The 11257-nt window shown below is 59.8% G+C and overlaps 1 protein-coding gene across 1 annotated transcript; it reads right to left on the bottom strand.

The window, feature by feature from the left end:
- Positions 1–74: 74 nt before the first annotated feature.
- AP3S2 (adaptor related protein complex 3 subunit sigma 2) lies at positions 75–6046 on the bottom strand. Its single transcript, XM_057422727.1, has 6 exons — positions 5936–6046; positions 5678–5769; positions 5492–5603; positions 3706–3777; positions 773–880; positions 75–513 (listed from the first exon to the last, which is right to left on the bottom strand). Exons 1-6 carry the CDS (start codon positions 6002–6004, stop codon positions 385–387), a joined length of 582 nt encoding a protein of 193 aa, XP_057278710.1. The 5' UTR covers positions 6005–6046; the 3' UTR covers positions 75–384.
- Between the last annotated feature and the right edge of the window lie 5211 nt (positions 6047–11257).

Genomic DNA, 11257 nt, shown 5'->3' on the forward strand with positions numbered 1-11257 from the left:
CAACCCCAGCCAGGCTGGTTTCCCCCAGCACAAGGACCAGGGTGGGCACGGCGATGGAGAGGGCAACAACCCAGGAGCCATCAGCTACGAGTGCATTTTCACAGCCGGGAACCCCACGAAGTGCTGGGAGAGGCAGGACCCGGCTCTCCCCCCCACAGCAGGGACAGAGGCTGCACCTTCCCGGGGAGGGAGGGGAAGGAAGGGCACCCTTCGTGATGGGACACCAGGGAGCAGAGCCGAGCCCAGGTACCCGTGACAGCAGCACCGGATCCTCGCTGAGCCCATCACCGCTCCCTGCCGCTGCCAGCCCCACAGCACACCGGGACCAGGGGGGCAGGGGGAGCCCCGCTTCCCCCCCAGCCCGTGGCACACGCTCGGGGCAGCTCACATGAACTGCGAGAGGTTGGGCACTTTGATGTTGATGTCCCCGATGTTGATGTTCCGCGGGATCTCCGGGAGGTTGATGTTCTTCACAGCCGAGACCGCGCGGGAAGGAGCTGCCGAGAGCCCTCCCTGCCGAGAGAGGGACCAGTGATCCCCAGCCCTCACCCCACAGCCCCAGCTTCACAACAACAGCACAAACAGGGCTGTTAACCTGGATGGGAACAGCCATTTCCATGCCCAGGCTGCCTCCCCTGCTCCACAACAGCAAGGAACAAGCTGGCGAGCGACATCCCCAGCCTGGTCCCCAAGGGCAGGGGCAGGCAGGGACTGGGGACACTGGGGACACCATTTGGGTGTCCCACGGCTGCCCTGCAGCGTGGCTGCTCACCTCTGCCTTCTCCAGCTTGCTCTGGGCCTCCACCTGCGCCACGATCTCGTTCATGTTGGTCTCCAGCACCATGCCACCGATCACCATCTCCTGCAGGATGTGGTGAACCTGTGAGGGAAGCGAGGGGAAGGCTGTGAACCCAGAAGCTGGAGAGGGGCTTAGGACAAGGGATGTAGGGACAGGCCAAGGGGAATGGCTTTAACCTGCCCGAGGGGAGACTGAGCTGAGCTCTTAGGCAGAAGCTCTTCCCTGGGAGGGTGCTGAGGCGCTGGTACAGGGTGCCCAGAGAAGCTGTGGCTGCCCCATCCCTGGCAGTGCTCAAGGCCAGGTTGGACACAGGGGCTTGGAGCAAGCTGCTCCAGTGGAAGGGGTCCCTGCCCGTGGCAGGGGTTGGAGCTGGATGGGCTTTAAGGCCCCTTCCAACACAAAGCGCTCTCTCTGAGGAAAGGCAGGAGGTGACACTGAGCTGTCTCAAGGCAGGGAGCTGCTGCCTGCAGCCAGCGATGCCCCAAGGGCCCATCCTGGTTTCCAGCCCAAGGAGACAGGAGCAGCCCAGGGCAGCAACTGAGCTTTGCAGGGCACTGTGACCCCCTCCAGCCCCACCGCTCAGCACAGCCTCCCTTGCTACCTCAGCATTCCCAAGCACCACCCAGCGCAGATAATGCATTTATGGGTCCCTGGTTACTTCTGTGAAATAGGTGTTAGTGGAAGATACTGAAGCTATTAGGTTGTTTTATGGCTCCGTGAGGGCAGGTTGCACTTGTGAGCTCTGTGCAGCCACTGCTGCCGGGGCAGTGCTGTGAGAAATCACGCCAGCAAAAGAACCTGCTGGAAAGGGGATCCCAGGCTTGTGCGGGCCCCATCCTCCTCATGGCACCAGCAGCGTGGGCGGCATCAAGGCCAGGCTGGACGGGGCTTGGAGCAAGCTGCTCCAGTGGAAGGTGTCCGTGGCAGGGAGCTGGGACTGGAGGAGCCTGAAGGTGTGATTCCATGATCAGCACTGCACAGGCTGAGCCGGGCTGACAGCCCCTTCCCAGGGCACCCGCAGCACTGTAGCTGCAGTCCCATAGCTCAGCCCCAGCCCCAGCAAACACCGCAGCTCCTGCAACAGGAGAGCATCTGGGCTGCAGGAAATGTTGCTCCTTCAAGATGTGGCTTCAACCCAAGTTGGACCCCAACCAGCAGGGCAGAAATCCCAAGCAGGCTTGGGATTTCCAAAGCAAAACAGCCCTTCCTGAGGAACCGTGTCCCCTGCGGGGCCCTGCAGCTGCTCAGTGAAACCCATTCTCCACAGGGTACAAAGCACACCCAGGGCCTGGGCCACAGCCTCCCCTGAGCCTCCCCTTGTGACAGGGATCCCGGCAGCTCCGAGGCTGCTGCTCCCAAAGCTGACCCAGCCCCGGGGCCCATCCAGCTGCAGGAGCTGGACCCGAAACCCGCAGCAGCTCTCGCTGCAGGATCCTGCTCCTCGGGCACAGCGTGAGGTGCATCTGAAGGCAGGAGTGGAAAACCCCACAGCGTGTTCCCTAATGCTGCAACCAAGCTGTCGGGAGCACGGGCACCCAGTGTGAACACGGGAGACGTAAACAGGCCAAATACAGAAAGAGGGACGAGACGACCAAGTGACAGTGGCCGAGGACTAAAGTCAAGGCTGAGAAGCAGCGGAAGCGCAGGATGGGAAGCAAACAAGCCTGACTGGTAGCAAGAACCTCAGGGCCACTGAGTCCAGCATCTCCCCTCTCAGAAACCTCCCGCGTCCTTGGAACCCTTTGCTGGCAGGAGGGTTCAGAGGAAGGGCAATTCCCACTGGGAAAACAGGCAGGGACCACAGGAATAACCTCTGCTGTGGGCTGAGGGTAAAGCTGCCGGGTCTCGGTCACGCCACAGAGTGAGTAACCAAAGTGCATCCTCCTCAGCTGTGGCCAGGGGTGACCCGGCGGCTCCCGGCGCTTCTCCACAGGTACTCTCCTTCCCCCCGACTTCCTCCTTCCTCTCCTGTCTGCCTGGATAAGGAGCTGACGGGATAAGCAGCGCTGCAGCACTGCGGGGGTTTCCAGCGAGCACATTGCGAAACCCACGTCTCCCTTCCCCAGCGCTGGCACGCTCGCTGCCCGGATCCCTGCCAGCAGGGTTTGCTGACCCACTCCTCTGCCAGAGTTCAGGAGCTGCAATTGCCACAGAGGGAACATTTTACAGCCTTGCTGATTTCCTTTTCCACTCCTCCCTTTTGCTGGCACGGTTTGTCCCCAGCAAAGCCACAAAACCTTTCTCAGCAGCCACACAAGTCCAGCACACACCAGCCAAGGCTCTCCTGGCCCTCAGCACAGTCCCGGCTATCTTCAGCTCCATCTCTGAGATGATCAGAGAAGGGGTTCCTGCCCAGAAACTGTCCAGCTGAAGAGGAACCATTACAGGCTCAACGAGGTTTACCAAGCACTTTGCATTCCAAACACTCCCATTGTTCCTTCCCTTTTTTCCCGTAACTCTAGTAAACAGGACTCCCAATGGTCCCACAGCCCAGGCAGGAGAGGCAGGACACCCCTGCACTGCTCCAGAGCCTGCCCAGCCCCATCAGCAGCCTGTGCAGAGCGAGTGAGGCCTCAGCACAGATCCTGTCACTGACTGCAGTGACCCAGCATCTGCAGCAGCAACACAACAGGGCAAGCACACAGAGACGAAACCAGTGTCCTATGGACTCAAAACAGAGCCCAGCAACTCAGATCTCTCATCAGGAGGACACAACGTGAGCCCAGGCTGACAACTTCCCCACCTCCATCTCAGTATCTCCCCAAAAGGTGATCCTGAGCACCCCAACAGCCTCTCCCAAAGGCTCCAGAGCCCCAGGCTGGCTCCTGGCCCTGGAGCCGCAGGGAGGGCAGGGCTCTGCGGCAGCCAGGCGCTGCCCGCAGCAGCACATGGAGCCTACAACCCACCTTGTCCATGTGGAAGATGAGGTCCAGCTCACAGACGTTCTCAAAGCACTTGTCCAGCGTCTCCACAAAGACCTGAGGATGCAGAAGGGGAGGTGAGTGAATGAGAGCCCCACAGCATGCTGCCTGCCCCAGCCCCAGTGCCCACAGGTGAATAAATCACAGCCCCGACCTACACTTGCTGTGTCCCAGGTGTCACCCTGAGCAGGGACTAAACCTGCAGGAAGCCAGCTCCTGCCATGGCCTCGCAGTGTCTGAACACTGCTTTCAAATGCATTTGGAGCTCTGGGCCCCTCCCTTCAAGAGGGATTGAGGGGCTGGAGCAGGGCCTGAGAAGGGCACCAGAGCTGGTGCAGGGCCTGGAGCACAAGTGTGATGGGGAATGGCTGAGGGACCTGGGGTTTCATTCCGGAGAAGAGAAGGCTCAGGGGGGACCTTATCACTCCCTACAGCTGCCTGACAGGAGGATGGAGCCAGGAGGGGCTGGGCTCTGCTCCCAAGGAACAAGGGATGGGACAAGAGGAAACAGCCCCAAGCTGCACTAGGGTAGCTTTAGACGGAGATGAGGACCAATCTGTTCACTGAAAGGGCTGTCAAGGAACAAGTCTGTCATTGGAACAGGCTGCCCAGGACAGTGGTGGAGTCACCACCCCTGCAGGGATTTTAAAGACATGCAGATGTGCTTGGGGGCATGGTTGCGGTGGGCTTGGCAGTGCCAGGCTGGCACTGTTTTCTTCGTCAATGACACCAAACTGAGTGGGTAAATGGACGCTTGGGAAGTGAGATCTGCCCTGCAGGAAGAGCTGGATGGGCTAAGGAGAACCTTACAAAGTTCAACAAAGGCAAGGTCAGGTCTTATGCCTGTGAAAACCCAATCCCAGAGTGCAGCACAGGCTGGGATCTGCCTAGCTGGGGAGCAATATGGGAGTGACCAGTGTGCAGCTGTGGCAGAGAAAGCCAGCGGGGGAGCAGAGGGAGAACATCATCAGCAAGGGCATCACCAGCAGAGATAAAGATGCCATTGTCCCACAGCTCGGCGCTGGTCAGGCCACCCTGGAACGTGGGCTCAGTTTTGGTCCCTGTGACACAAAAAAAAGGTGTGGACAGGCTGGAGAGGGAAGGGCCACAAAGATGACCCAAGGGCTGGGAAGTGTGTGAGGAAAGGCTGAGAGAGCTGGGACTGCTCAGCCTGGAGAAGAGAAGGCTCAGGGAGACCTGATTCCCATAGTCCCATATTTAAAGGGTGGGTACAAAGAAGACAGAGACTCCCTTTGTACAAGGAGTCACATGGGAAAGACAAGTGGTGATGGGCACAAGTTACCACCGAGGAGATTCCGACTGAGCACAAGAGGAAAACTTTCCCAGTGAGGACAACCAGCCCCTGGAATAATCCCCCCAGGGAAGAGGTGACTCCCCAGCACTGGACACTGTTAAGGCTCAGCTGCACAGGGTACAGCTGGGACACCCAGTGTGGGTCATGCTGTGCCTGGAAAGGTTGGACCAAGTGGTCCTTGAGGCCCCTTCAACCTGGGATTCTGGGATTACCGGTTGGACTCAGCGACCTAAAGGGGCTTTTCCAAACTCGACACTTCCACGACTCTTTCTTAAGGAAATTCATTGCGATTCACTTCTCCCGCTGCTCCAGGCGGAGGCGCTCTGCCGCCCGGCAGCTCCTCACCCGCTTCCAGAGGGCACAGGCACAAGCGACAGCACCCGCAGAGCTGCGGGGCCGGGCGCAGGGCACGGGCAGTGCTCGGAGGGGCGGGCACACACGGGCGGGGGCACCGACCTGGATGAGGTCCAGGATGCCGAGCTCGCTCTCCGAGGAGTCCACGCAGAACACGAAGTACAGCGTGGCGTAGTGCCGGTAGATCAGCTTGTAGTCCGAGCCGCCGAACAGGCTGCGGGGACACGGAGCGGGGCGGTGTGGGGCCCGGCTCCGGTCCCGCCGGGGAGCGCCCGTCCCGCCCGTTACCTGCCGCACTCCAGGAAGTTGCAGATGTGATCGTCCCGCTTGAGCACGAGGTGGAAGGTCTCGCGGATGATCTGCTGCTGCACCTCCTCCGCCTGCGGGGCCGGGCACCATGGAGCAGCGCCGGGCACCCCGGCCCCTGCCCCGCTCCGCCAGCGCCGGGTGCGGGGCAGGGACCGGGACCGGCTCCCCAGCGCCCCGAAGGACCCGGCCCCCCCCCTCCCGCCGCCCCCGAGCCCCCCCCCCGGCCCCGCCCCGCACCAGGTGCTGGTAGAAGCGGACGAGCCGCGGCTTGCCGTGGTTGTTGAACACCAGGATGGCGTTGATCATCCCGGCGGGAGGGCGCGCGGCCGGGCCGGGCCGCAGGGAGCCCTCAGCCGAGCGGCGCCGGGCGGGAGCGCTCCGGGCTCCACCGGGGGACGGGGACGGGGACGGCGCCGCTGCCCCGGGCCCGCCAGGGGGCGCCCGAGCCGACGGGCGACGGGAGCCGCGCGGGGACAGACGGCGGCAGCGCGCGCGCGGGGGCGGGGCTCGGCCGCAGGCCCCGCCCCCTCTTAAAGAGCCAGCGCGCCCGTGCTCCGGGTTACCGGCGGGGTCAGAGGTCACCGGCGAGGCCCAGTCCTGATTGGCTGAGATGGTGAGGATTGTGTTCTCAACTTCTGATTGGCTGAGTTGTCTGAGGCTTGTGTCCCCACCTTCTGATTGGCTGAGATGGCTGAGGATCGTTTCCCCACCTTCTGATTGGCTGAGGATTGTGTCCCCACATTCTGATTGGCTGAGCTGGCTGAGGATTGTGTCCCCACCTTCTGATTGGCTGAGGATTGTGTCCCCACGTTCTGATTGGCTGAACTGGTGAGTCAGAGGGAACTGTAGGCGCAGCAGCGCTGTCAGGTCTGCAGCAGGTGTCCTTCACGGCAGGCGCGGCGCAGCTCCTCCTGACGCGTGTCCCGGTGCTGCTGAACAAGCGGCCCTGGCGCGGGCCCTGGGCACGCTGCACCACGCTGCAGGACGTTTCCGGCATGCAGAGGCACACGTGGCGGTCTGTAAGGGCCGGGAGCTGTTCCCAACAATGTTCATAGCCAGCTCGATCACCACCCCAGGCAAAGCAATCGTCCTGTCCTTCTACTTGTCAGTCAGTCTAACTGCTCCCACCCTGGACGTCTGCCAGTCCCCAGTACTCCCCAGGAGATGTTCACACCACCTTAACGGGGTCATTATCACCCCAAACATAGCAGTCATCCTCTCCTTTTACTTACCAGTTAGTTTTACTGTGCCCACCCCGGACACCTGCTACGTCCTGTCCTTCTATTCTGCTTTTCTTACCCCTGTTGCACTCAGGCCCCAAGGACCGGAATCTACGTCAGCCACCTCCAGGCACCGCAGTTATTTTCCATTACAAAGCCCTCAAAATTAACATTGCTTAGAACTGATTATCTTGTGCTTTTGTGCCTCCCTGTCTCACTGGTGAGGATCGAACCCCCACCATCTGATTGGCTGAGATGGTGAGGATCGTGTCCCTGCCTTCTGATTGGCTGAGATGGCTGCGGATTGAATCTCTACACCTTAACTGGCTGAGCTGTGTGAGGATCGAATCCCCGCCTTCTGATTGGCTGAGATGGTGAGGATCGTGTCCCCGCCTTCTGATTGGCTGAGATGGTGAGGATCGTGTCCCTGCCTTCTGACTGGCTGAGCTGGTAAGGATCGAACCCCCACCTTCTGATTGGCTGAGATGGTGAGGATTGTGTCCCCGCCTTCTGATTGGCTGAGATGGTGAGGATCATGTCCCCGCCTTCTGATTGGCTGAGATGGTGAGGATCAAACCCCCACCTTCTGATTGGCTGAGATGGTGAGGATCGTGTCCCTGCCTTCTGATTGGCTGAGCTGGCTGCGGATTGAATCTCTACACCTTAATTGGCTGAGCTGTGTGAGGATCGAATCCCCGCCTTCTGATTGGCTGAGATGGTGAGGATCGCGTCCCCGCCTTCTGATTGGCTGAGATGGTGAGGATCTCCTCCCCGCCTTCTGATTGGCTGAGATGGTGAGGATCGTGTCCCCACCTTCTGATTGGCTGAGATGGTGAGGATCGTGTCCCCACCTTCTGATTGGCTGAGATGGTGAGGATCGTGTCCCCGCCTTCTTATTGGCTGAGATGGTGAGGATCGAACCCCCACCTTCTGATTGGCTGAGATGGTGAGGATCGTGTCCCTGCCTTCTGATTGGCTGAGCTGGCTGCGGAGTGAATCTCTACACCTTAACTGGCTGAGCTGTGTGAGGATCGAATCCCCGCCTTCTGATTGGCTGAGATGGTGAGCATCGTGTCCCCACCTTCTGATTGGCTGAGATGGCTGCGGATTGAATCTCTACACCTTAACTGGCTGAGCTGTGTGAGGATCGAATCCCCGCCATCTGATTGGCTGAGATGGTGAGGATCGTGTCCCCACCTTCTGATTGGCTGAGATGGTGAGGATCAAACCCCCACCTTCTGATTGGCTGAGATGGTGAGGATTGAATCTCTACACCTTAACTGGCTGAGCTGTGTGAGGATCGAATCCCCACCTTCTGATTGGCTGAGATGGTGAGGATCGAACCCCCACCCTCTGATTGGCTGAGATGGTGAGGATTGTGTCCCCGCCTTCTGATTGGCTGAGATGGTGAGGATCAAACCCCCACCTTCTGATTGGCTGAGATGGTGAGGATTGTGTCCCTGCCTTCTGATTGGCTGAGCTGGCTGCGGATTGAATCTCTACATCTTAACTGGCTGAGCTGTGTGAGGATCGAATCACCACCTTCTGATTGGCTGAGATGGTGAGGATCGCGTCCCCGCCTTCTGATTGGCTGAGATGGTGAGGATCGTGTCCCTGCCTTTAGATTGGCTGAGCTGGCTGCGGATTGAATCTCTGCACCTTAACTGGCTGAGCTGTGTGAGGATCGAATCCCCACCTTCTGGTTGGCTGAGATGGTGAGGATCGCGTCCCCGCCTTCTGATTGGCTGAGATGGTGAGCATCGCGTCCCCACCTTCTGATTGGCTGAGCTGGCTGCGGATTGAATCTCTACACCTTAACTGACTGAGCTGTGTGAGGATTGAATCCCCACCTTCTGATTGGCTGAGATGGTGAGGATCGTGTCCCCACCTTCTGATTGGCTGAGATGGTTTGGATCATGTCCCCACCTTCTGATTGGCTGAGATGATGAGGATTGCATCCCCGTCTTCTGATTAGCTGAGATGGTGAGGATCGTGTCCCCGCCTCATGATTGGCTGAGATGGTAAGGGTCATGTCCCTGCCTTTTGATTGGCTGAGCTGGCTGCGGATTGAATCTCTACACCTTAACTGGCTGAGCTGTGTGAGGATCGAATCCCCACCTTCTGGTTGGCTGAGATGGTGAGGATCGCGTCCCCGCCTTCTGATTGGCTGAGATGGTGAGCATCGCGTCCCCACCTTCTGATTGGCTGAGCTGGTTGAGGATTGATTCTCTGCACCTTAATTGGCTGAACTGTGTGAGGATCGTGCCTCCACCTTCTTATTGGCTGAGCTGGCTGCGGATTGAATCTCTATGCCCTTAATTGTCTGAACTGTGCGGGGATCAAATCCCCACCTTCTGACGGGCTGAGCTGTGTGAAGATCGCGTCCCCACCTTTTGATTGGCTGAGCTGTGTGAGGATCCTGTCCCCACCTTTTGATTGGCTGAGCTGAGGGTTGAATTGCTACACCTTAATTAGCTGAATTGTGTGAGGATCGAATCCCCACCTTCTGATTGGCTGAGATGTGTGAGGATCGTGTCCCCACCTTCTGATTGCCTGAGCTGGGTGAGGATTGAATCTCTGTGTCCTGATTGGCTGTGCTGTGTGAGGATTGAATCTTTGTGTTCTGATTGGCTGTGCTGGGTGAGGATTGAATCTCTGTGTTCTGATTGGCTGTGCTGGGTGAGGATTGAATCTCTGTGTTCTGATTGGCTGTGCTGGGTGAGGATTGAATCTCTGTGTTCTGATTGGCTGTGCTGGGTGAGGATTGAATCTCTGTGTCCTGATTGGCTGTTATGGGTGAGGATTGAACCTTTGTGTACTGATTGGCTGTGCTGGGTGAGGAATGAATCTCTGTGTCCTGATTGGCTGTGCTGGGTGAGGATTGAATCTCTGTGTGCTGATTGGCTGTGCTGGGTGAGGATTGAATCTCTGTGTCCTGATTGGCTGTACTGGGTGAGGATTGAACCTCTGTGTGCTGATTGGCTGTGCTGGGTGAGGATTGAATCTCTGTGTGCTGATTGGCTGTGCTGGGTGAGGATTGAATCTCTGTGTGCTGATTGGCTGTGCTGGGTGACGCGCTGCACCAGCTGGGCGCTGTTCCCCGGTGAGCGCTGGGCCCGAGGCTGGGCGCCGCGGGGCTGGGGGCGGTCACCGGGGGGTCCGGGTTGTCCCGGGCAGTGCTGGGGTCACCGTGAGGAGTGCGCGCTCCGCCCAGCAGAGGCCTCGGTGACGCGGCTCAGTGGTGGCCCTGGCAGTGCTGGGAACCGGATCATCCCCGGCTCTTTCCAACCGGAACGACCCCGCGCCTCCAGCACCGGCGGCGGCAGCGACGGGATCGCGTCTGCACGTTCCCATTGGCTGAGGCTCCTGCAGCTCCTGCAGTCTCCCTCTTCTGATTGGCTGCCGGCTGCTCCCACCTCCGCCGCCCCGGTTTGCACCGCCCATGGCCTTGCCGAGCCCGTTTCTGCCTCACGCCACCGCCCGGCATTGCCTGTGCCCGCCCCTCCCTCCGGGGGTGCCGGAGCATCGCCGGGACGCCAAAGGAGCGGCTCTGGCGGCGGCTGGCTCCGAGCCCCCGGTGTTCCCGCACCTTTGGGGCGCAGACCGGGCCCCAGAGAGGCGCAGAAGGGGGGCACGGCTGCGACCTGGGGAGACGGTGGCTCCAGGGGCTGCATCCACCGGGCCTGGTCTCTGCTCCTCCGGTCGCAGCACAGCCACGGGCCGGGGGATGGGTGGCTGGAGGGTGCAGGATGCTGCGGGCACGGGCAGCTCGAAGGGGCTGGTGAGGGTGATTTTCACCCAAGAATGCAAGAAAAACCCAAAGTGGAGCCGAGCAGCCGCTGCCAGACAAAGAGCTGCGGTTCCACACTAACTCTGCTGCCATCCGTCTGTCCGGCTCCTCCTGCTTCCATGGAGATGAGAATCTGCATCCTCTCTCCGCTCCAGCCGAATCTAGTGGTCTCTGCGTGCACCTTCATCCCAAGGCCCAGACCCTCCTCCTCCTCGCAGGGGGTGCCAGGGTGCTGCTCGCAGACCCTCAGACAGAGGATCTGCGAGCCTCAGTACAGCCTCAGACCTGCTGCCTTCTCCCACCCACCACAGCCCTATCCAGCATCTGGGGGTGCCCAGCACCCCCCCAGCACCCCAACATCCCAAATCCCACTCATCCCTTTTTTGGGGGAGGCCGTTTCCAGTTGTTGTGACACACACACACCCCCCCCCCCCCAGGGTTTCTGAGGAGCACGTTATGATTCCCATATTCCTATCACTGTTGATGCCCACCAGGTCCCCCCTGGATGCAGAGTGACTCCCCAAGCATCCTTTAATGGGGAGATCCCCT

Source organism: Pezoporus wallicus, unplaced genomic scaffold (genome assembly GCF_028554395.1).
Source record: "Pezoporus wallicus isolate ANWC-B61680 ecotype Strahan unplaced genomic scaffold, APGP_CSIRO_Pwel_v1 contig_13178, whole genome shotgun sequence".
Classification (NCBI taxonomy): domain Eukaryota; kingdom Metazoa; phylum Chordata; class Aves; order Psittaciformes; family Psittacidae; genus Pezoporus; species Pezoporus wallicus.

What these genes read in the sequence shown, in the direction of transcription:
- AP3S2 (XM_057422727.1), bottom strand. Translation starts at nt 6,004, where the DNA reads ATGATCAACGCCATCCTGGTGTTCAACAACCACGGCAAGCCGCGGCTC. An exon ending in TCATCTTCCACATGGACAAG is followed by an intron (nt 881 to 3,705) that starts GTGGGTTGTAGG and finishes CTTCCCTCACAG; the next exon opens with GTTCACCACATCCTGCAGGA. An exon ending in GCAAGCTGGAGAAGGCAGAG is followed by an intron (nt 514 to 772) that starts GTGAGCAGCCAC and finishes CTCTCTCGGCAG; the next exon opens with GGAGGGCTCTCGGCAGCTCC.